Genomic DNA, 27311 nt, shown 5'->3' with positions numbered 1-27311 from the left:
GGCCGAATGTTTAACTTGTCCCTGATGAATTGATACCGAGGTGAAGCCAGGCCTTTTGTAAAGATATCTGCTAGCTGGTCTTTCGAAGAGAGAAACATGACATGCAGCTGTTTGTTCGCCACCCTTTCACGAACAAAGTGGTAGTCTATTTTTATATGCTTGGTACGAGCATGGAACACTGGATTTGCCATTAAGTATGTAGCCCCCAAATTGTCACACCACAAATGCGGTGCAGTAGTAGAGATACCTAACTCTTTAAGGAGTGACTGAATCCAAATCAACTCTGAGGACGCAATTGCAATACCTCTATATTCAGCTTCCGTTGAGGATTTTGAAACAATTTTCTGTTTACGTGCACTCCAAGAGATGAGACTCCCTCCAAAATAAATACCATATCCACTTGTTGATCGTCTGTCGTCAAGGCTGCGTGCCCAATCCGAGTCTGTATAGGTCTGTAGAGACATATCTTGAGATGGCCTAAAGTATAGACCATAGTTCACTGTATGTTTTAGGTAGCGCAAAATTCTCTTCACCAAGTCCCAATGCTCCACATATGGATCATGCATATATTGGCATGCTTTGTTTACAGCAACGGAGATATCTGGACGAGTAAGATGCAGATATTGTAGTGCGCCAACTACACTGCCATAAAGAGTTACATCAGAAAACTTGGAAGTACCTTCTCTTCGAAGCCTTGTTTGTATTGCCAGAGGGGTGCAGACTGGTTTAGCTCCATCTAGTTTGGTTCTACAGAGCAAGTCTGTGATGTACTTTCTTTGACTGAGCACTAAATTCTTTCCCTGTCGATAGACTTCAATCCCTAGAAAATAACTTAGACAACCCATATCTTTCACTGCAAATTCCTTGCTCAAGTTTGAGATCAGATCATCACACACAATACTATTAGATCATGTGACTAGTATGTCGTCTACATATATGAGCACATAAATTGTGAAAGCAGAATCCTTTTTAATAAACAGAGAGGAGTCTGATATGGAACCTGTGAACCCCATATAAATGAGATAAGTACTGAGCCGAGAGAACCAAGCCCTTGGAGCTTGCTTAAGACTGTAGATAGACTTATGTAACTTACAGACGTGATGAGGATATTCAGGATCAACAAATCCTGGTGGTTGCTTCATGAACACTTCCTCTGTTAACACTCCATGAAGGAATGCATTCTGAACATCGAGTTGTCTCAAAGGCCAATTATTTTGAACCGCAATTGAAAGTACCAACCGTATAGTACACGGTTTGATGACAGGCGAGAAAGTTTCTCCATAATCAACTCATTCTTGTTGATTAAAGCCTTTGGATACAAGACGTGATTCGTAGCGAGATATTGTCCCATCCTGATTATACTTCACCCGAAACACCCATTTAGACCCTACAACATTCATCCCAGCTTTATATGGTACCTTTGTCCAAGTTCCATTTCGGAGTTGTGCATTAATCTCCGAGTCCATAGATTTACGCCAAATAGGGTCTTTACTGGCTTCTGTATAACACGTTGGATCTACTACGTGATCAACTTGAAGTCGATGCTTTGTAGCCGTCAAGCATAGTCGAGTCACTCGTTTGATGATTCCAGCAAATCCTCTCGTAACCATTGGATGCACTGGTGCTTGTGAGGAGTTAGATGTTGTTCCAACAACTTCTAATGTGGAACAAGGTAAAAGAAAGCAATACTAGATTTCTATAAGCAAGAAGAGAAGAAAATTCAAGCAAGAAGAGGAAGATAAGTTTTGTGTTTAATAATTTGATTGAGTAATAGATAGCTCTTACAAGACTTAATCTAGCCTTTATATAGGCTTGAAGAATAACTAAACTAGGAAACAGAAAACTAAAAGGAAATCTAAAAGAATCCTAAAAATAAGAAAGACTGAAACTAGGAAACCATGGAAGCCAAACCTCTAAGCGGAATCTTCTGGAATTGTAGTATGCCCTGCATCAGTCCCCCTTCTAGAGTAAAGCTCGTCCTCGAGTTGTCCAAACAAACCAGAAGTTCATTGTCACCATGAAACGTAAAAATCTCTTAATCCTAATTTGTCCTCCATGGACTTCTCAAGAGCTTCAGTAATGTTTTTTGCCAAAATCTCGGTATGAGATTTGATGAGAGCTTCGATTGCTGTTAGAGTAACTGGTTGAGCAGTCATATTTTTTTTTTTTTGTATACGAAAAGGAACTAAAAAAAAGACTGAAAGGTGTTGCGGAAGCGATGTAAAGGATCAAGTTATAGGATAAAAACCTAAAACTAAGCGGTTGATACCAACTAATGTGGAACAAGGTAAAAGAAAGCAATACTAGATTGCTATAAGCAAGAAGAGAAGAAAATTCAAGCAAGAAGAGAAAGATAAGTTTTGTGTTTAATAATTTGATTGATTAATAGATAGCTCTTACAAGACTTAATCTAGCCTTTATATAGGCTTGAAGAATAACTCAACTAGGAAACAGAAAACTAAAAGGAAATCTAAAAGAATCCTAAAAATAAGAAAGACTGAAACTAGGAAACCATGGAAGCCAAACCTCAAGGCGGAATCTTCTGAAATTGTAGTATGCCCTGCATCAACTTCAGTAGTAGAACGAGTTTGCTCACAGTCAGTGGATGCATGACTTGAAGACGTATCCAGAGAAGTAGTACGTGACTGCTGAGTGTCTGCAACTTCTTCTCTCATTGACATAGCTCGAACTGTTGGTGCAACTTCTGTAGATTGAGAAATAGGAGTTTCTTGAACCATAATGGGATTAGTATATGCCTGCTCATTCAGACTAGGAGCATACGGCAACTGGGAGAAAACGGGAGAAGCTAATACCTTTGTGTGTGGATAAAGAGAAAATGATTTCTCTTTCACAGTTGCATCATGTTGCGTCACAGAGAAAGAAAATGAATCCTCCGCAAATCTGACATGCCGAGAGATATATATATATTCTATTGGTTGGGCGATGCAAACACAGATAACCTTTATGTGCTCCACTGTAACCTATGAATACACACGGTAAATACCTAAGTTCTAGTTTGTTGTTATTATAAGGACGCAGACACGGATAACAAAGGCTGCCAAACACTTTCAAGAAAGAGTTATCTGGTTGTTTGTTGAACAACAGTTCTAGGGGGCTTTTTGGCTGGGTCTGTGAAGCTGGTAGTCTGTTTATAAAATAACAAGAGGTCATAAATGCATCTGACCAGAAAGATTTGGCATAGAGGCATGAAAAAGTAATGATAACCTAGATTCAACGATGTGTTGGTGGCGTCTTTCAGCCAATCCATTTTTAGAGGACGTATGAGGACAAGAGAACCGATGGATGACACCGGATTCATTTAAAAAGGCCGTGAACTTACGATATTCACCACCGTTATCTGATTGAAATACTCTAATTCTGTGATCTGTTAGGTTCTCAATTTGTTTCTTGAAATAAACAAAGGTTGGCAATGCATCAGACTTTCTAACCAAAGGATAAATCCATGTGTAATGGGAGTAGGCATCCATAAGTAACAAGTAATAATGAAATCCATTTCTTGACAATGACGGTGACACCCATAAATCAGATACGATTAAGCTTGAAGGAGTATCAAAGACAGTGTGACAAGCATGACAAAAGTTTAAAGACTTATTTGAAAGCGGTAAGGAATTATTCTTGACAATTTTTAAAACAGTTCTAAGCATTGGATGCCCTAGACGTTGATGCCAAGGAGGAAAGGATTCTGCAATGTATGTTGAAGGTGGATCACTAATATCTCTAGCAGCATCAAACTTGTAGAGGCCGTTTCGATTCCTACCGTGCAACAGGATGGTCCCCGTGCTGAGATCCTTCACAACAAAAAATGAGGAGTGAAACTCAAAATATACAGAGTTGTCTTTGCAGAATTGTGAAACAGATAACAAATTGGCTTTAATGGATGGCACATGGAAGATGTTATTGAGATTAAAAGTTCTATTGTTTATTGTTAATGTTGATCGACCAACATTAGCTATGTGAAGAGCATTACCATTACAGACAGTAACCTGTTCAGTGCCATCATACTCGTGTTTGATGTTTAGGTTCTCCAGATCTGCTGTAAGATGATGAGTGGCTCTTGTATCGGTGACCCAATTGTTGGATGCTGTACCTCCAGGCAGCGCAATGAACGCAGCTGGTTGTCTAGGTTGTCGAGGTACAAAATCCTTATCAAATCTGTACCAGCACTTGAGAGCCAAATGACCACGTCTGGAACAAAGTTGACATGTTACAGCATTGTTATTAAATCTGGGACGATTTGGCTGTCGATTGTTGATTTGATTGTAGCCTTGATTTGTGTTTCTCCGCTGATCGGGCCTTGGTGGTGGCGTTGAAGAAGAGATAGCAGCAACATTAGCAAGTGGTTGTTGGAGTAATGAGAGTTGTTGTTCCATGCGCATATCAAAAGACAAGAGATGTGTAAAGAATGTATCCATGTCCATATCTACTGTGGTGCTCATGGATGTTACAATGGGGTCATATGTCTGATTCAACCCATTCATGATAGCTTCTTGCATATCCTCCTCAGTAATATCATTTCCTGAAGCAGCAAGAGCATCGAAAATAGTTTTAGCCTTTGAAAAATAGTCATGCATCGTCATATTACCTTTGGAGAGATTATGGAGTTGTTTCCGAAGATGCATCTTATGAGTTTTGGTTTGTGGTGCATATCGCTTCTCAAGTCTTTCCCATACTTCCTTGGAGGTTTTGCATCCTACACATTTGCCCAAAGCAGTTTCTGTCAATGAAGACAGTAGCCATCCCATCAAGTTTTGATCCTGATCTTCATACTTCACAAATTCTGGATTAATGGTAGTTGAATTTGGCAAGGTTCTTGGTGGCTTTGGAGTAGTACCATCAATCAAACCCATCACTTTGTAACCTCTTAGAAGAGGCTTAAATTAGGTTACCCAAAGGAGATTGTTGGTGTCTGTTAATTTGGCACTGATGAGATGGTTAATATGAACTTGCTGCAAATTGAAAGTTTCAGCAGCCATTGATGAGAAGGTTTTTTTTTTTGTTTGCGTGGTTTTCTGGATCGACCGGCGTGATTTCAAGTGAAGACTTAACTTCTGTATTTTTTCCCTTGCTTAATTGTGCAGGATTGTCTTCACTTATATACACATGAGTACTACATCTTACAAAGATATTTTTAGAATTATATTCTAGATCTAACTATCCACAATTATAGATGGAGACAGACTAGGAGAAGTAGTTTTAGATTTTGAAAACTTCTCAGTCTACATTGACTGAGGCAATGTAGGATCTTGTGTGACTGGATCCTTAGCAGTTTCAAAGTGCTTAAGGGGCCGGGGTTTTGCGTTAATCATCTTATGCCAGGGGGTTTTGCGTTAATCATCTTACTCCCTGAGACATCATTGTGGCTTATTATTTGGTGTAGTCGTGGCCTAAATATGTAGTCAAAAACACTAATCATGGCTTGAGATTCATAAGAAGATGAACTACTTTCTTAGAGAACAATATAGATGTTAGTTTATTTAATACGTGGAATTGTTTGCTTTTTCCTTTGCTAATGTACGTTTATTGTGGACTATGGCCATTGACGGTGGGCACAAACTACCGCTGGTTATGTTTGAATAGGAAATTGCCCTATTAATTTTGCAGCATAATTATTTGTTCTAGTTCTTTCTTTGTCTTTCGCAATCTTTTGTTGATACTCCAGATTTTTGCTTCATGTCTAAATTAGGAAGGCTAGGAATGTGTTTTGTGTTACTTGGGACGATTTTTTTGGGGTAGGGGTACATTTCTAATATTGTCTTGTTCTATCTATTTTTGCAGGCAGTTGACATAGAACTTCTTGGATCTCTTGGTAGAGATGATTTAAAGAAGATTTGTGGTGACAATTATCCTGAATGGATATCTTTTCCTGTGTATGATCAGGTTAATATTCTGTCTAAAATTTATATTCTTTTTCATTTTATCTTTTGTGTCATTGGTATTGATAATTGATGAGGAAGGTGAGGGTGAACATCATGTTTCTTAGTTGATTTTATCGGTTGCTAGTATTTGTCCTTTCTCCTTGTTAGCTGCATTGAGCATCTTTTATTGTGCTATACTGCTATGCGCTTTGATCATCCCCACAATCCATACAAAGAACATGCTTCTAATTAGCCTCATTTCTTCCTGTTAGCTGCATTGAGCATCTTATATATTGTGTTATGCGCTTTGATCATCCCCCAGCGGGTGTAGGCTTTAGCTTCTTTTTGTGGTGGATGTAGGAAAGAGTTTCCTTCTTCTTAGCTAAATTGGACTTCAAATGCTCCATTACCTTGTGTGAATCTGACTACCTTAATGGCCACTAGTTTAGGGAGCTTATGCTTTCAATTGGACAATCGAGTGAAAGTCCAGATGTTATGTATCAAAATGCAATAGCTAAGAAGTCTCGTAAGATGTCTCAAGATGAAGACAAATAGTAACCTTGAATTTAGTAGAAAACATCGTAGCATAGTGTCTGTTGCACATAAGCGACGTAGAAGTCTTCATTACGCTATAGATACGACATTTATCATTACAGAGATATAATTCTTCTAAACAAAAACCGTTCTCATTCTTGAGGAGGATGGAGTTTCTCTCTCAAGGAAAAAACTTTTCTCCAGAAACCTTCATTCTCATTCCTAATCAGTGACTAGATCCTTAGTATTAGATCCCTTAGATTTCCTAGATCCTTTTCTCAATCTCCATTAGTTCATAGATCCTTTTCCCAATCTCCATCATGTCCTCATAACATAGATTTATCCAAGTTGATAGAAAATTTTTCAGATTTTCCTGCAAAAAATTCATTCGTTCCTCTCCAATCATCCTATCTGAATTCTACTCTTCTGGATCTACACATGGTCCATTCCCATTAACCTTAGCAAAACATCTGCAGAACATTTTGTTTGAAATAGCAAAAAATGGTGATGCAGGTCGTCGTGTGTGGAAGTTTGATGCAAATCAACAATGGTTTATGGCAATAAAACAATCAAATACTCATGGTTTTTATCTAAATATCACTCTCTCTAAGCCAAATCCCAAGGCAGATCCAATATCTTTTTTCATTCCTGCAGGTGAGTGTTTTGAGGGTTGGTTTGCAATGGCTTTAGCCTTGGAGGAGATTATTGCATTTTCAATCTCTATAGGAACTCAAGAACCTAAATCTATATCAAACCAGCACCCAAATAACAAGCCATCCTATGCTCAGATCTTGAAAATCAATCCATCTACTTTATTCCCAAATCCAAAATCATCCCAAAACCTATTCTGCGACAGTTTCCAATACCTCAGCTCAACCAATGTCCCAGTCACCATTCCTTTGTGATAGTTTTGCAGCACCCATATCTTTAAAGAGCAATGGTAGGTCTGATATCCATATCAACCATCAGAATACCTCCAATCTCTTAGGTAAGTGGCATGATGCCTTTGTGGTGTCATCACCTATTCCAATTACAAATTGGTCTGCTGTGACCTCAGCCCTTAGTCATGAATTGCAGCTTTACTCCCTCTTTACTGTTTACCCCATAATCTCTTTCCAGGGTATTTTTCATGTGGACAAAAATTTATCTTCTACAAATTTTGAGTTTAATTTTACTGCCGGAAATATTACATACTCAGTTTTTATATGGGATTCACAATTTTGGAGTACATCTCGTTTATCAACGACGGATTTCAAACTAGAGATTATTGGAATCCCTTATCAATTATGGTCATTGGGTGTAATGCATTAAATAGGCGAGTTATGTGGTGAACTTCTGCTGATTGATCCTGTTACTCTAAGGCTTGAAGATTTACGGGCGATGCGTATTAAGATACGTAAAGTAAATGGGATCAATTCTATTCCAAGAGCTCTTAATTTGATCACAGATTATGGTATCTTTACGGCTTACATTTCTGTTGCTAGAATTATAGCTCCGGAAAGCAAGAAGGTAGAAGATCAGGCACCGTCAGTGAGGAGTGCAATTTTCTCAATGTCAAATCACATTCCGAGAATGGTGGACAATCAAAGAATTACCACAAATTTCCTCCCTAATTCTAGTAACTCCGTAAACTCTCCCAGGAAAGATTGAAGTAATCCGACTTCTACGGCTACTTTTCTGCCTTATCCAACAAGGCAAGGTTCACGTAAACCAGCTCATCATGGATCCGGCATCAAAAAAAAGGAGAAAACGAAAGCCCAAAAAGAAGAGTTCACACACATCTTCGCAGCACAACCTTATATGCAAGAAGATTGAAAAGCTTTCATTATCTGTTAATGAACCCACTGACATGGAGGTAGACCTTTTTATCCCAAACCCATCCTTCAAGTGTGGTATTGAGGATATATCCGATAAAATATCCTCTCATCCTTCTACCAATAAAGTATATCAGGAGAGACCTACAAACAGAGTTACCAAAAAATCTATAAAACTCTATTCCTTCATCGACCCAATCCCTAGAACCATATGTGATCGTATTCCTATACCTCTAAATAAATCTATCGCTCAACTTCCCATGTTAGTTCACTCATGTCTTCTCAAGCTCCAATTCTTGCAACTCCACCAGATTCCATAACCAGAACCAACAACAACTCTCTTATTCCCCTTCCAACCTATCCTAGACGTGTTAATGCATGCTCTAAGTTCATATTTCCAGAGTGGTTTTTTTAGGATGTACAACGTCTTTTCAACCTTGGCATCACCATGGGCATCACTTTTCATAATATGCCGAATCACTCTAAAAGATTTTTGGCGATCAAAGTTACTATGGAAGGTCCGGTACATAAGCACTTCAGCAACACACCAGTAATTGAGGAAGATTTTTTTGTTCAAAATATTGTCAACTTGGAAGGAGTTCAGCAAGTGTCGATCCATGAGCCTAAACCAAAATTTTTACCTCCTGGTGGCCTAATTGACACATTCATTGCTCACCTGGATAAGGAGGAAACCTCAGACTCCTCTATACAACTCCAACATATCCCCCTGGATATGAGCCAATTTCTACAGATACCTCAGATGATGCTTGCTCTAACACCGTACGGAGGAGAAAAGTGTAATACCTAAAAGAATGACAATAGAATGCAGAAGACTTGATATCTCCCCATTGGCACTTGAGCAATCATATGTCAAGACAATACGTACCATCAAAAAACGGGCAATTCCTTTTAATAAATGAATTTACAAATACTTTCATGGAATGTTAGAGGTTTATGCTGTTCCAATAGAAGATCCATTGTGAAGAAGATGATTCAGCTCATTAAGGCTCCTATTATTATCTTACAAGAAACCAAAATGATGCATTGCTCAGCTTATGACATTACTCAGATTTGTGGAAAACCTAATTTTGGTTGGACTTACCAGCAGTCCAGGGGCAGTTCTGGGGGTATGATAATTCTTTGGAATGAAGATTTGGTTGAAGTCAATGACTCTTTGGTGGGAGATTATACGTTGTTAGTTCACTGCATTAATAAATATGATGGTTTTAAGTGGGTTCTCACAAGCGTTTATGGGCCAAATAATCCTCAAGAAAGAGATGATTTTGGGTTGAAATGGATAACATCTGCAGACTCTGGGAGCTTCCATTGTGTTTGGGAGGTGATTTTAATGTGATCAGCAAATGTGGTGAAAAAAAGCGCTGCTGTAGAATCACCAAGAGCATGGAAAACTTCTGTGACTTCATCTCTCAACATGATCTTATTGATCTTCCACTAAAAGGAGCTAGATATACCTGGTCAAATGGTCAATCTAATCCTGTTATGTGTAGACTTGATCGATTCCTTATCTCTCCAGCTTTTGAGTCTCATTTTCCCTTTGTCTCTCAACTAGCCAAATCTAGACCTACCTCTGATCACATCCCAATCCTCTTAGACATTTCAGACCCTTCTTGGGGACCTAGTCCATTTAGGTTTGAGATTATGTGATTTTTGGAGACCGGGTTCATTGAATTATTAGAAAACTGGTGGACTTCATTTTGTTTTGCAGGTACCTCAAGTAAAAAGATTTGGTGCAAACTTAAAGCACCGAAGGAAAAGATTAAGGAGTGGAACAAGCTCACCTTTGGCAACAAAAATACAAAGTTGAATCTGTTGCTGTCAGAAATCCAAGATCTTGACAGTTTGGCTGAAGATACTTTGTTAACTGATTCACAGATGCAAGAGTTGGTAGACTGCAAAAAGGAATTTGAAAGAGTAACAAGAATGGAGGAGGTCTCCTGGAGGATTAAATCCAATACTAGGTGGTTGCATGAAAGAGACAAGCATACTGCTTTTTTTTTTATCAGGAAGGCTAGTGCAAGAAGAAGATATAATAGAATCAAACAATTGTACATTGATGGGGCCTTGGTTGACGACAGACTAAAGCTTCAAGAACATATTGTAAGTTTTTATGAGGATCTTTTTAGGGAAGAGGAGATTATCAGACTGGTTTTGGAAGTTATTGATTTTGATAACATCAATTCTATTGAATCTGGTATTCTAGATGCTGACTTTTCTGAAGCTGAAGTGTTACAGGAAATTCAAGAACTAGGACATCACAAGGCACCAGGTCCAGACGGCTTCCCCATTATGTTCTTTCATAAATGCTGGAGTTTCATTAAATTTGACATTATGGGAACAATGAAGGAATTCTGTGATACAAGTTGTATAGACACCAAGCACAACTCCACTTTTATTACTTTGGTTCCTAAAAAAGATCATATAGAAACTATTAAAGATTGCAGGCCAATATGTCTTCTTACTAGTGTTTACAAGATCCTATCAAAAGTACTTGCTTCTAGGATGAAATTAGTATTGCCAAAACTTATTTCTCCTGTACAATGTGCTTATATGGAGGGAAGACAAATCATTGACGGAACTCTGATTGCTAATGAGTTGGTAGACTCAAGGTTAAAAGCTGAGAAACCAGGGGTAATATGTAAAATCGATCTTGAGAAGGATTTTGATAGAATCAATTGGAGTTATTTGGAGTTTATGTTGAGCAAAATGGGTTTTAGTAGTAAATGAATCAATTGGACTAGGTTTGGTTATTCTACTGCCACATTTTCTTTGCTCATTAATGGTTCTCCTTTTGGTTTTTTCAAAATTTCAAGAGGTGTTAGACAAGGATGTCCCATGTCTCCACTATTATTTAACATTGCTATGGAAGTTTTCTCTAGATATATTGATAGAGATGCTAACTCTGGTTTATTCAACGGTTTTTCTATGGTGGAGAATGGTTCTGTGGTTAATCATTTGCACTATGTAGATGACACTATCTTCTTTGTTGACAACAGAAAAGAGGAACTTACAAATTTGTTCTCAATTCTTCATTGTTTTGAGTATATTGCAGGTTTGAAGGTCAATAAATCTAAAACACGACTGATTGCAATTGGAGATGTCCCTTTAATTAATGCATGGGTTACAGAGTTGGGGTGTGCAGTTGATACATTGCCTTTCATATACTTAGGTATGCCTCTAGGAGCAAAGCCTAATTCTAAGAAAATTTGGGTACCTATTTTAGAGAAGTTTGATGCAAGACTTTCTATATGGAATCAGATTTCTCTTACCAAAGGAGGCAAGTTAGCTCTATTGAAATGTATTTTAACTTCCCTTCCTATGTACTAATATTCCCTGTTCAAGGCTCTAATCTCAGTGATCAAGATATTAGAAAAGAAAATGAGAAATTTTCTATGGGGAAACAACAGTTGTTCTCATTTGATAAAATGGGAAGTGGTATATGCTGATAAAGAAAAAGGAGGATTAGGAGTGCTCAATTTGAGATTCATGAACTTGGCTCTTCTATCAAAGTGGATTTGGGGGTTTGTGATAGAGAAAAATAGCTTGTGGTATAAGCTCATAGTGGAGAAATATGGCTACAACTTCTCACAATGGGTTCCAGGTCCGGTTAATTCCCCTCATGGAGTTTCCTGCTAGAAAACTATATCAGAAACTAGTGATCTGATAAATAATAACTCCTTTATGTGCATCCATTTCGGTGCTAGGGTTTCATTCTAGTATGATAAGTGAGTGGGTACTTCATCTCTGGCGAATAACTTTAATCTTCTTTGCAAGCTAGATAGACTTCAGTTTGGCAGTCTTGCTGATCACATTACTTCTGACGGCGCATGGAGATTCGATTTCAAGAGGGTTTTAAATAACTTAGAAGTACTCAGTTGGCAGGGTTACTCAACATTATTGGAACCAATCCCCCTGTAACAGATACCCTACATGATGCTAGGCGTTGGCAACTTCACAGCTCAGGGTGTTTTTCGGTTAAAACCTTATATCATACTTTCATATCTACTGATGGTGTTAACTTTCCACATCAATTCATTCAGAAGACTGGAGTTGCACCAAAAGTCTCCTTTTTATTATGGTGTGTTGTTGATGGTAAATTAAACTCCTTAGACATGTTACATCGCAAGGGAATGGACGTTTATAGCTCTTGCATTTTATGTGGTGATAGCAATGAATCGCAGGGCCATATTTTACTACACTATAAAGTTGCTTACAAAACTTGGATGGCTGTTATGCCTAAAAAGCATTGGGATTGGGTGTTTCCTGAGACTATGTATACTTTGGATCATACATGGTCTTGTAATTCTCTTTCAAACAACGCAAAAGTGGTATGTGATCTTATCCCCTCTGCAATCATTTGGATTTTGTGGCGAGGAAGAAACTGTCGCATCTTTGGGGACAAGTATAGTTTCAAGACGGATTCAGAAATTGTAGTAGATGTCAAGTCTCTTGTGTTGTCCTGGGAAGTGCTTCTGGAAATAGGGTTCATTTGAATTTTACAAATTCTGTAAACAATTGGGAGACTGTGTTCTACTGAGTCTCTCGTTTTTTTGCATTTTGCTTCCTTCCTTGCTTTGTCTACCTTTGGTAGACCTTTGTATATTCTCCTCTTTTTAATAGATCTTTCTCTTCTCATCAAAAAAAAAGGGATTTAATTCTCCTCTCACAATAAATACTATAGAAAACTAGCAGCAAATACTTATTTTACTCCTATGTATATGTGGGAGTTAACAGTACCTCTCATATCAGGTTATGGAGGTATAATTCTTGCCTAATCATCTTCAACATTGTTGACCCGTTCACATTCATCGATCGATTCACTATATCTGTATAATAAATAATTTGTCCAGTGACAAGTAAATGGAAGAGCAATGGCTAGAAGTACTGAACATTTTAGGTCATACTAAAATGGCTAGTCTTGTTAGCTTGGAACCTTGTTGTATTTTTCTTGTCCAGTTGAGATTGGGTTCAGAAAGCAAATTAGTTAATTTAGATCATACTGAAAGAACTCAAAAACGTTCATCTGATTTGTTTATCTCTTTTGGCTGTTTTAAGGAATCATCGTGGTTTGAGGCTTACTGGGATCTCTGAGTTTGTGGACAGCATACAAAGACTACAAGTCGCAGAGACTGTTGGCGTCTCCCAGTAAGTGTTGAGAATGGGCTAGTAATGGTGGTGGGTTGTGAATTTTGGAATTTCGAGAGATGGGGTATCTATATGGGTCATCTGTGTAGGGTTGGTGAGGAAGCTCAAGTGAGGATGAAGGGGATTTATTTGGTTTGGTCTTTTATTATATTATTTGTATCTCCCTTTATCCGTATAACAGTTTTAATTGTTGAAAACATTTTTGGATTTTTGAAAATGTTGATTTGGAATGAAGTTTGGAAATTTTGAATTGTACAAGCATGAAATATACAAATTTAAATTTAAATATAGAGCTATTAGGTAGTGGTTAAACAGATATAAAGTTAGACGATAAAACCCTTTACCTATATAGGTGAGAAAACAAACATGTTGTTAGTCAAATCCAATCCAATTTATACATTCACACTTTTGTCCGCATACTTTAATGACTTGGATTAACATGCTAAGTCGTTATCATCTTTATGGACAAAAGATTTCCAGCAGAAATCTTATACGAGTAAAACAGATAACTCGAACACGTGATTTATGTTTGCATATATTAATTAAAGTTCTCATAGCTAATCATGGCTATGTTCAATCTTTAAATATCATCCCGTATTAATGATTACAGTTAAAGGTGACACAAAATGATCATTAATAATCAACAAAACAGTACCAGATAGGGGAAGCTTTCTACTTTAATGGGTCTTGAAATTTTAGTAATTGGAATATACCAAACTTAGCCGACATGCTTATAATTACAAGATTTAGCATGCAATCTATATAAGCATCAGTAGAGACTCGATCAAAACAATCAAAAAATTGATCATCATCATCAATAGATGTGCATAACCCATCATCATTATTCGTCCATCCCTTGAGTTTACCGAGTCAATTTCATTTTAAATTATCTCTTCTTTATTCATTTCAAACAAGTCTGATTAGGACCCAAGTTAAGCAAGCTTATTTAATTCATAACATCAGGCCACAGAACTGTCAAAATTGGATGTGTCTAGTTCTTAAAAGAACGTGGATTGTTAAATGCGACCAAGAAGACAAATGTGGATGAGCAGGCTGAAACCAACGCCATAGAGAAAGGGAAGATCCAGCTCCGGGAACCAAATTTTCGATTACTTCCTTCGTTTCACTATTAGATGACCTAGTTCAAATTTGCGCAATTCTTAAGGCAAGGAATGAGAGGTATTTTTTACGATTATACCTTTATATTAATAATTTATAAAATTTAGAATTGATTTATCTCTCAAACTATATCATGGATTTTCGTAAACTTTGTATCATTGCCAAGCATTTTCAAATAACTACGTAAAGAATATAAACATGAATACCAAATTATACATATTTCTTATATTACCGATAATCAATCAAAAGGATAATTTTAGAAATATCCCCTTATTTTTAATAGAATGGGTTAATTAATAGTGAGACAAGATTTTAAGCTAGGTAGGCCATCTAATAGTGGAACGATGAAGTATTTCCTACACTAGTGCCTTAAGCTCCTCGAGGAAGTTTCAGGCCCTAGACTAAATTCCAAAGACCCCATGGGTAGAAATATGAAAACAAATTTATGGAATGGAGACTAAGGTCTTTTCTTTCACTGTTGTGATTGAAAGAGAAAGACTTCCATTTATGTACCAATACTATATTGATAGTACAATTACATGAAGTGAGTAAAGATCCTAATAATATAATTACATCCAAAGAATTAAATTTATTCTGAAAAATATATCAAAGAAATTAAAATAAGTTACATCAAATTCTCAATTATATGTTTTTTTTGGCATGTACTAATTTTCTTTCCACGTTTAGATCCTTGAGTCATTGCGGTGATTGATGTTATTTTCACTAATTGGTGCGGGTGATTGGTGTTGTTCACGTGGACATATATATAAAATTTATTAAAAATAGTAATCAAGTTGATACAACGTGATTAATGATAAATTTTTAAAGAAATAACATGATTGATGTAGTTTTAAGGAAAGCTGGTCTCAGAACTTCCCAAAATATATTTCCTTTCTTTGGCAGAAAACCCGCCTTTTTCTCATTCGTTTGTCTTGTATTCTCACGCGGTTTTATGTGTTTATACAAACTGTCCTATTATTCTCCACTAGAAAATCATGGATTGGTACTGCGTATAACTTTCATATTGAGTCAAACAGGACCGAGATTTAGGGCTGTCAATGGATATTCGATATCCGGTATCCGTTTCCGAACATCCGGATTCCGTTAGGTTAATATCCGACATAACGGCTATCCGATATCCGATAACCTTAACGTAACGGATATCCGTTTATTAACATAACGGTACCGGTTAAGGGAGTTTCCGTTAGGTTAATATCCGATACCGTTAGTGTATAACTATATCATAAAATTTTCGGAAATTTTCGATACCTAATACCCTTTAGGTTTACTCTTTAGCCATTTGATTACGTCTCTCCTAAGTAAATATCGGAAATTATCGAATATTAACGGAAATTATCGGAAATTATTGAATATTAACGGAAATTATCGAAAATTATTGGAAGTTTTTTGTATCATGAATAGATAACGGAAATTAACGGAATAATATCCGATATCCGATAGATTATCCTTAACCTTATCGATATTGAATTTTTGAATTCCGACGGATATTATCGGATACCGGATATCCGGTAACCCTTAACCTTAAACTTATCGGTATTGCCAATATCCGACGGATTTTTATCCATTGACAGCCCTACCGAGATTCTTCCATGTTTCCGTGATGAATATCATTTCTTCCCTTTTAGTCAAGAATCACTTTATAAATCTCTTTTTTTTTTTCTCCAACGTGATGCGTGTGAAAATAAATGTCAAAATTCATATAGGATACACATCCATTTGTTATAAAATTATTCTCCAACCCTCATGTCTTAGACCAATGTATAGATAATTTTTGGTAGACATTGTTAAAGTGAACTAGATTTGTGCCTGTGCTACGTACCGGACATCTTTTTTCTTTTAACTTGGTGAATCGCGGAGCTTCTCCCAGCCCCGTGGAGATGTAATTTTGATTTGGTGTCCCAAGAGTTCGCCCCACCCCGTGGTGATGTATATTTGGTTTGGTATGGCGGGATGATTACATTAAAATGGTGGAAAAAAGATGCGAAATATGTGCGAATTTTATTAAGTTTTCCTTTTTATTTTTGCATACATTTATTTTTTCTTTTTATTTTCGAATAAAATATGTCTGGAATATGCGGGTTTTTTTTTCTTGTGTGTATTAGTTTGGGAAAAAGAGTCCTAATATGGTAGGCATTCGACTTCCAAATCGAATTTGGACTTCCATAAAATTCCAAACACGTTAAGTTAAGAAAAATTTAAATCAATTATACGTTACCAAGTGTCCTCACCAAAATGTTCGTTTCACAAAACTCAAAAAAGGCTTATTTCGGGCAATAGGATGCGAGTGTTTGCTTACCGTTTAACGTGTGAGCTTTATTTTTCTAGGCCTTTAAGTCTTTAAATGTATAGTTTTAGACATTCCCCTGACATTGTGTACCATCCTAGTCAGCTTTCACTTAATTTTTTTGATTTGACTTTAATATATTAACTAACCATTTTTAGCTCTGAAAAAATTTAATTATGAAAAATAAAACTTATACTAATTAAAAGAAGATTTACTAGCAATAGTGTTGAAGATGATTTATTTTTATCTCACTAATTTTAAAGAAAAATACACTGAGATGTCTTATTTATGTTACCACATAAAAAACTCACATAATCACCATCGGAGAAGCTCGGCTTCCCTGTTTTATCTCCACCAGCTAATTTAGAGTCAATCCCATGAAAGCTTCTAACCAAATCTCTTCCAAAAATCTTGCCAGAAAAGATGCAGACAAACAATTTTTCCCAACATAGTTTAGTTCTAATAGGGTCAGATATGACAATAGTGGTAGTGGATTCTCTTGGGACTGTGTTCTCTTCCCTATTTAACAATTCAGTGGTACAGGTATCTTAAAAATAAATAAAAAAGACATAGATCGTATCACGCCTAGGGCGCCTTAAACGCGCCTACACGGTAGCTAATGGGCTGGGCGCCTCGTCTCGCCTAGCCCCTGATACAACATAGATGGCTGCTAATGGGGGAGTTATCAGTTTTTTATGGGTGTAAAATTCCCTTACCAATAGATGTTGTGTCATATAGATTTTGGTATACCCAAACGAATTAATGCCCCCGGTAGCAGCATTGTTGATCATGATTCATTAGCTGCCTATAATACCTTCCCTAAAGTTGACTAATCATAAATATTACAAAATTTATTAATTTCTTCCAACAAAGAACATCGGCGGTATGTTTACGCTGATAACTCAGGCGCTCACATGCACCCAAAAACATATTAAGCACCCGTATATTTTTTCCGACCTTTACAATTTAACACTTAAAATTATCATCTGATAACGTTTGAGAATAGTTTAATACAACACAAAAGAATTCAAATCATAGTGAAGGACAATATATAGAGACCGAAATGATGACACCCGCCACTTAATTTATTCTGCGCCAACGATCTTTGGTGGCCAGGAAATCTAAAATTTTGGATCGTGAAGGAAGTGAGTTTGGCAATCAGTTGCTAGGTAAACAAGTTGATCACACCACACCCAAATATAAATAAAAAACCTAGAAGAAGAACAATAACTAACTTAGTTACTTACCTAAATTTATATTTGCTTAAACTGGATGTGCTGAAACTGCGTTCATGAATTCCTCGTCAGACTCAAGTGCAGACATGGCTTTTGGAGAGAGACAGATTTCGAGTTCCACACTCCCTTTTCCATCTCGACCTGGGTTCGCCCAAACATTCCCACTGAACTTATAAGTCCAACCAGTGCGCATTGCCAAGGGCTTACCCCAACCAAAATCACAGCTATAAATGTCGAATCTTGGTGAACTTCCAATGACAGCAGTAGACCGTTCAGAGTCCGGTCCGAGGTGAACAATCTTGGGTTCTTTCTTCCAGTCACTAAACCACCTCCGTATCTTTTCATCTGTATGATCAGCTATAACCTTGTGCAGAACCAAAGCAGCTGACCCAAGGTTGTGACCAAGTAGCTCCTTTGTCTTCATTTTACCAGTCACCAGGCCGATGTAGCATCCAAAGGAGTCCGAGGACAGTGGAGGCATCACTCTCCATCTATCATCAACGCACACCGCGCAAGATGTTTCTTGCTCTTCATCTAAACAACGAGCCCGTGCTAATGATCTCCAAACTAGGGCACTCAGGGCTTGGAAAGCAGATATATTTTTATTTGTTCCACACTCGTTGTTTGCTCGGGTTTTTAGTTGTAACATAGATTTGGTTGAGAAATGGAAGATCCTTTCTACAAGATCAGGTGGAGGTGGATATCTCCTTATAAGCTCGTCAGGATGAGAGGATAAAGGAACGTTGGCGATATCATTATCGTCATCAACCACCTCGTTTTGATGTTCCTTCAAAAACCAACGCTTGATGATAGGTGGTCGCGATAGTAACCGGACATCATTTTCATTTTTGCTACATGTTTCCGCCCACATCTGGAAAAAATGCCAAAAGGAGGTTCCGTCCACAACAGAATGATTTATAGAACAGCCAATAAAATAACCATCTACAAGCTCAGTTATTTGTACCGTGAGCAAAGGAATGGTATGACCGTCGTAGTTGATTGTTGTCATCTCTCCTTCATCATAAGAGGCAAAGAATGATCTGACAATTGGTGGCACATAGAGTGGGGAAAGGATATGGTTTAAGGTTACTGCGGGCGCAACAGCTTGTATGAATTCGACACCTCCAGACGAGTTATTGGTATGGTTTATTGAAATATTGTATGAAGGTGAGTTGCCATGTTTATTAGTCACAAACCGGCCGGTAAGAGGAAGGAACTCAGCAATTGTTTGGGATAGGGAGTTCTTTAGTTGATCAATGATGGTATTTGGATGGACCTTTTGATCACCAACATCATGACCAACCGATGATAAAGCTGGCGAGAGTGGCGGCTTGGAGAAGAGAAGACCGAACTGGATGTATTGTGCAGAGATTAAGGAAATATCCCATGGAGTAGATTGGCATATTTGCTGTTGCTGTGGTTGTTGTTTTGGTGTTTTCTCGGAAATATGGAGGTATGGTTTGATTGTGCATCTAGATATGAGACGAACTAAAGATGCTGCTTCGGAATTATTCATTGTGATCTTTCTAATAATTTCAAGGAGGTTTTGTAATTAAGTGTAGGCTGTGTTTATTCATCCCCAGATTACTAACATATTTATAGAGTTAATTTTGATAATCGGGATAAATAAGATTTTCATTACCGCCGGTAGCTGACAAATGCGTTAGCCAACTATTTCATTTTTTTTTTATAAAAGAAATTATATGACAGTCGCACAAACTAGATTACCAAGGTCCAAGAACGTAATTGATAATATGGTCAATGGAATAGCAGGCCGGGCAGGCGACGACTTACAGTAACACGCAAAGAATCTTTACGCATAAGAAAGCATATTTAGACTTCTGGGTGAAAGCTTAAATTGATAGGGGAAGTCTACTTAATTAACAAATGTGATGTATATATTACAGTGAAGGACGTCACATCTGGCTATAGATATGTCGTCAGCAGTGAATGCGTAGACTCCGTTTCTAAAAGTATACTTTATTAGCAACAGGACGAGGAGTTAATCGAATTTGACCATGCGAGTAACTCCTCGTCAGCAGTGAATGCGCAGACTCCGTTTCTAAAAGTATACTTTATTACGAAAATTACCACTTCGTACTTGCACGAGCGTTTTAAAAATTCAAAAACCGTCCATGGCAGTTTGGTCGGCATTTTTGGTGGAAATAGCAACCCGCCCGCCTCTACGCAGCCCTAATTAATACACTATATCCATTGTATCCGGAAAATGAGTCATATGACCACAAATCATAATGTATGAGAATGATGGACAAACAAACTATGGGCCTAGTTGAAAAAGACACAAAAAATTTTAATCGTATATACCATTTACTTTAAATTTTATTTTTTATTATATCATTTTCTCTTTTAAATTTAAAATTAATCGCGAGAAAGGTCTTAAGTTCCCAAATATAAGTCGGATTTTAATAAAATTTATATTTTTGAAAAGGGCTCGAAAATCTGTATAAAACAAGATCCATTATTGATATGAAATTCAAAAAATAAAATAAAATAAATAAACTAGGAAAACGATACATTATGCACTCCGGTGCAGCCAGGCTAAAATTTATTTCCTAGAAATATGCATTATGCACCCAGGTGCAACTTGACAAAATCTATTTTTATAAGAATATGTATTATGCGCCCAGGTGCAACCTGGCCAAAATATTTTTACTATAGGAATCATATATATATATGTATATATATTATGCACTCGGATGTGACCAGACCAAAACCTATTTCCCATCAGAATTATACATTATGCAATCCGGTGCATTTTGTGTACTTTGCGGAGGAATCTAGATTTATCCTACTAATCATTTTCATAACCAAATGTATATATTATGCATTACCAAAATCACTAGTTCTAGTTCACGATCTCGACAAATAAATCCCGGACCACTACCATCACATTCAACCTTAAAACATCGGTAGAATATAAGTATTATAATAGAAAAATAAGCGAAATAATAAATAATTCAAATTTAATATACATTATGCACCCGGATGTATCTAGACCAAAATCTATTTTTATATCAGTATATACATCGTACACTCAGGTGTATCTTGTGTAGTTCATGGATGCATCTAAATTTATCTTAGCACATGTAAGAAATTATATATAACCAAAATCACCAGTAATGATCTCCAACAATAAGTCCCCTACCATTACGGCTATTTCAAGCATCTTTGTGTACTTCGCGAGATGTTGTTGTCTTGCAACTGGTGGTGCCAGTACTCCCCTACCCATTCTATGTCTTTCATTTACAAATATGTATATGTTCATGAGAAAAATCAATTTTTTTAAACACTAGTCGTGTTGTAATTACAAACCTCGATAACATGTCCCTGTAATTTTTCAATCTTTATTCTCAAGAATCCAAAAATCAATATTTATTGTCAATTTTTACCCCGTGATTTTCCTACACCGAATGAAATCTTAACTATCAAAGATCAGATCTTTAACGATTTTTTCTCAAAATTCTCTTTAGTAAATGAATCTCTCCAACTCAATTACAAAAAAAGAACACCTTCTTCATCTCAACTGTAATCTCTCACGGGTGCAATCAATGATTGTTAATTACCCATCAGATTCAAAAAGTGAAACACAGATCTTTAGTATTGACAAGTTACATCTAGGAAAGGTGATATTTTAAATGTTGGGTTCGTGTTGAAATGGGAAGAAAAAACGAATCGTAGATTTTTGTCTCTGTACTAATGAAGGAAGAAACAAGGTTTGAGAGGAACGACGGAGCTAAGAGCGTAGCTTCCACGTGAGAAGAAAGGAAGCAATAGGCACGTCAACAACACTCTAAAGGGCATACTTGTCAGCTGTTTAATTGGATATTAAAAAAGTATATTAATGAATCCGTCTATTTAAACAGTGCCTAACTTTTACTTGTTTTTTAGATCCAAAAATCAAATTCAGGGACTAATTAACCAAAAAACTGAATCCAAACAAGCTCGTTTTCTTTGGGTTTCTTTCGTAGTCATATTGCGCCTTCTAGGTAAGGTCTTATTTCGGCTCCCCCTATTTATAGGGATTTGTTGCCTCTGGTGTTTCATTGTGGTCGGGCGACGAGGTCGAAGACACCTATGTATCCTTTGTGATTAATAGCCCATCGATCTTACCTTATCGTAATATTGCCTCTTCAAAATTTCGTTTTCGAACAATATCAGAGGCCTAAATACTCCCGTGAGTAAAAATTTCATGACATTGTCGGTTTTTTTAGTCACTCATCTCCCTAGAGGAGGGTTTCGTCCCTTTATATTCCCCCAGATTGCACCTTTAAGAAAGTTATCTCCTAGCTGATACAATAGGGATCTCTCCATCCAGATTTTCAAACAATCAGTTGTTTTCTTGACCTCTTCCGCATTCACTGATATGGCTCTTGTTTACAAGATCACATCCTAAGTGAGGTTTCTTCGGGACGTGATATATCGTATCCAGGATTTTCCAACTGAAATGGAAGGATACGCTCTAGACCCACCGAGCACCCCTAGCTCAACCATGAAACCCGGCTCCCTGATCGTATTTCTACGACCCTTACCAGAAATCTTTCGCTGGGTTATTTGCCCATATAGTTCTGACGGAAAGGTATTATGTTTTCCCATGATTCATGTACCCCAGGGTTACTTTCTCCTAGATACATCTCTCTAGGGTTCTCCAAATATGACGGGTGAAAGGTCTTACGCAGTTATGTCTCTAGCCAAACTGTGTGATATAGGGTGCACGCCAAAGATTAGGTACCTAGCCTCCCTTAATATAATTTTTAAATATATTTGGGTCTTAACAGCTTCATAACGAGGTCTTACTCTCCTGTTAAATATGAAAACGGGGTAAAACAACCATATCAACTATTTCGTTCGGAAATCTGTATGGACAAACTCTAATACAATTCTGAGAGCATCAAGCTGAGCTCAATCAGGAAATATATTAAAGATATTTATCTCTTTTTCAATGCAATCAATAAATCAAACATATATAGATCCGTGAACCTGATTGTTATGAGAATAAATCGGATGGTACCAAAGACCAATATCCGGGTGTTAATCAAGTCATATCCAACAAATAAAGTCGGATTTATCAACTGTGATTGAACTATGCCTAACCCGAGATATTTTAATTATATAAAGAAAATATAAGGCGGAAAATAAATATCACAAAGTAATACCCAATGGATCTGTGTGTGATTCACCCCCTCTTGGAGCATATTCTTCTACGAACAAGAGCTTTTTCCGCTCCTCTAAGGGCGAAATCTTTACTACACTGTGTATCTCCTTTCCTTGATAGTCACGTTTGTGAACTCTGGAGAGCACATTGTCATGAAAGTCTACGATACATTTTTATGAATGTATCATTGGGTTATCATACAAGTAATAGTGTCTCGTTTTATCTTTATGCAATGCGTTCGTGCTGGTTGTGTTTCTTGAACCTGATTATCTGTTCGCACAGGTGGTGGTGGTAATGATACACGTTGAGTCAGAAATGGATTCGAATTTCCTTGTTCAGTTAATCTTAGTATGATTGTTTGCACGTTCCTATAATCATTTGTGGAGTGCCCGTGGAATCTGTGGTATTTGCAGAATTCGTTGCTTCGTCTTCTTGGGTAGGGCTCCATTCCCTAGTTCAGTGGAACTGGAATTTCCTTTGATAGTGTAACTGCTTCCCATATTTTCTTCACGGTTGTATTGAGCTTTCAAATTTTAACATCTTTGAATGTTGGAGCATTCACTCTTCGTTCACCAAATCTTTGGTTATTGTTCCATTTTCCTCTGTTTTTGTAGTATCTTTGTTGCGCCAAAGCTTGCGGAAGCGTTAGGTTTGCACTACTACGAGGTATCTCAATATCGTCAAGAACACAATCACATACACAATAAGAACAAGTATTTAACGAGGTTTAATCCTCGGGAAGGAATAAGCAATTTTATATATCACCATATAGGTTGAAATATACAAAGCCTTTAGACGGAAAGAAGAGAACTCTTACTTAGTTCTGGTGTGTTTTCTCTAGTTCTATATATGGCTATTTATACACATCAATAGGAGTGGACACATTCCTTAACAAGGAATACTTTCCTACAAGTATAGGGTATTCTAACTTAGCTCTAAGAACAAACCTCTTAAGCTTCTATACTTAGGACACAAGTACTTGGTTTCCATAACCAACTAGATTTCCTAATCTAGTCCTTGACCATCCTACCAACAATTCTCCACCTTGGATCATGCATTCATGCATGAGACGATCAATAGACAAAATCACCTCCATCTTCCAACGTTGATTTAACCATCATTGGCTGCCTATGTATCCTCAATAGGAATCAAACCCAACTGTAGTTCTCTTAAATGGAATTGCTAGAAGACCTCCACCAGGTTCATAAGAAACTTTACCCCAAAAAGGGCCTTTCACCAAACTGGAAGGATGTGGATCAATTTCAAACAATGTTGAAACTTGATCCCAGATACTACTTTAATCAACATATCAGCTGGATTGTCTTTGGTATTGATCTTCACAAGTAGAATGTCTTCTTCTTCAAGAATTTCTCTCACAAAGTGAAATCGTACATCTATATGTTTGGTTATAGCATGATGCACTTGATTCTTAGCTAAATAAATTGCACTTAGACTATCACAATGCACAGGCAGTTGGTCTTGCTCAACTCCTAAGTCATCTAGCAAACCTTGTAACCATATAGCCTCCTTAAATGCCTCAGTCACTGCCATATACTCCGCCTCCGTAGTTGAAAGCACCACAATAGACTGCAAGATTGATCTCCAGCTTACTGGTGCCCCTGCTACGGTAAATACATACCCTGTAGTTGAACGTCTTTTGTCCAAATCACCAGCATAGTCAGAATCCACATACCCAACACACAACTGATTGTTACTTCTATCCTTCACAAACTCCAAGCCAACATTAACCGTACCATAAAGATACCTCAAAATCCATTTCACAGCATGCCAATGTCCCTTACCAGGACAATGCATATAACGGCTGACCATACTAACTGCATGTGAAATGTCCGGCCTTGTACATACCATCGTATACATCAAGCTACCAACAGCTTCAGCATATGGGATTTGGGCCATATAGTTTCGCTCTTGTTCAGTAGTGGGAGACATACGAGCATTCAACTTAAAATGAGCAGCAAGGGGAGTACTTACACATTTAATTCCTTCGTAGACACCAAAGTTCTGTAACACTTTCTTCAGATATGCCTTTTGAGACAAACAAACTTTTCCCTTCTCTTTGTCACGTTGAATCTCTATGCCAATAATCTTCTTAGCTTCTCCCATATCTTTCATCTCAAACTCAGATAAAAACTTGTTCTTCAAATTATCAATCTCTTTCTTGTTATTCGATACAATCAACATATCATCGACATACAAGAGCAAATATATGAAAGACCCATCACGTATCTTCTTAAAGTATACACAATGGTCATAGTGACTTCTTGTGTATGTTTGGCCTATCATAAACTGGTCAAATCGCTTGTACCATTATCTTGGAGACTGTTTTAGCCCGTACAACGATCTCTTCAGTTTACATACACAATATTTTTTTCCATCAACCTTGAACCCACTCGGCAGAGTCATATAGATCCGTCTTCTAGATACCCATGTAAGAACGCCGTCTTAACATATAGCTGAACTAGGTCTAAATCATATTGTGGTACCAAGGCCCACAAAATACGGATTGATGAGTGTTTTACCACCGGAGTGAACACCTCATTGTAGTCAATCCCTTCTCTTTGGGAATAACCTTTTGCAACTAACCTTGCCTTGTAGCGAACTTGATTCACCGAATATCCTTCTTTCTTAGCATATATCCACTTGTACCATATGTCCTTCTTACCGTTCGGAAGCTTCATAATAATCCATGTGCCATCCTGGTAAAGAGACTCCATCTCGTCCTGCATTGCACCTTCCCATTCTTTACACCCTGCACTACGTACATATTCTAAATAGGAAGTAGGAGTACCATCTTCAACAACTGGTAATGCATAAGTAATGTAATAATTCACCAACCAGGCTTCCTGGTTGATCTTCTTGGTTTGCTGGTTTCTATGGTTTCCATGACCGTATCTTTTGTATCTTGTACTGACTCTTGTTCCTCTTCCTCAACAGCGTCACTATCATTTGGAACTTCAGTAGATACTTATCTTGCGGACCCAATGTCTTCAGAAGTATTATCAACAGATACAGACTTAACCGGAATTGGTGGAGTTGCATCACTCTCCACCTACTGCAAAGGCTCACTGGTACTGGTGCTTCTGTTCTCCACCTGCCGAGAACCCCAAGACTTTACCATAGACATCTTATCAAATATGACATCTCTACTTATGCCTCATTGTGTACACCCATACACGCCTAGAATAGTCATCAATAAACGACACAAACCAATGTTTCCCTCTCAATGATGCATTCTTGGAAGGACCCTAAACATCTGAGTGAATATAGTCAAGAACTCCACTAGTATTGTGGATAGTTTTTCCAAAGCTTGTTCTTGTTTTCTTGCCCTTAAAACAATGTTCACAAAATGATGACTTGCAGGCAATAGCACCTTTCAACAAGTCTTGTTGAATCAACCTATGCAACGACTTCTCACCTGGATGTGCAAGTCTCATGTGCAATAGTTTTGTCTTCTCGGTAGCTGCACTCTCGATGTGTTTAGAAATAGGCACATCCCCTGTTGTTGTACTCCCAATCAAGTAGTACAAGTTATCATGACGTGTGCCCTTCATGATTACCATAGATCCAGAGATTACCTTTAGAACACTATTTTCAGAGACTATCTTATAGCCCTTAGCTTCCAAAGTTCCGAGTGATATCAGATTCTTCTTTATGGCAGGAAAAAATCTTACCTCCTTCAGCTCTCTAACCATACCATCATGCATCTTGATACGAACACTACCAATCCCAATCACACTGCAAGTATGATTGTTTCCCATACGTACTTCTCCATCAATCTCTTCAAAACTTGAGAACCAGTCCCGATATGGACATATATGATACGTTGCTCCAGTATCTAATACCCATGTACCATCTGTAATAGTACAAGCTGATGGTGTCACAGTTAGCGAGAAATCAGAAGCATCATATGATTCTTCATTACCTTTAGCAATGTTCACCTCGGTATTACTATTATCTCCTTCTCTTGCCTTACGCTTGGTAAAATCCTTAGCCCAATGACCAAAGTCATGGCACCAAGTACACTCATCTTTCTGCAGTCGTTTTCTACTCTTAAAACGTCCTCTACCTTTA

General features: G+C 37.4%; 1 protein-coding gene across 1 annotated transcript; it reads right to left on the bottom strand.

Moving 5' to 3' along the window:
• Positions 1–18074: 18074 nt before the first annotated feature.
• Positions 18075–19562, bottom strand: LOC113295997 (protein ENHANCED PSEUDOMONAS SUSCEPTIBILTY 1-like). The gene has a single exon (XM_026544321.1). The coding sequence runs from the start codon at positions 19560–19562 to the stop codon at positions 18075–18077; it is 1488 nt and encodes a 495-aa protein (XP_026400106.1).
• Positions 19563–27311: the final 7749 nt, after the last annotated feature.

Source organism: Papaver somniferum, chromosome 7, assembly GCF_003573695.1.
Source record: "Papaver somniferum cultivar HN1 chromosome 7, ASM357369v1, whole genome shotgun sequence".
NCBI classification, from domain to species: domain Eukaryota; kingdom Viridiplantae; phylum Streptophyta; class Magnoliopsida; order Ranunculales; family Papaveraceae; genus Papaver; species Papaver somniferum.
Note: the sequence above shows the minus strand (reverse complement) of the source record. Positions and strands in the feature narration are given on the sequence as shown.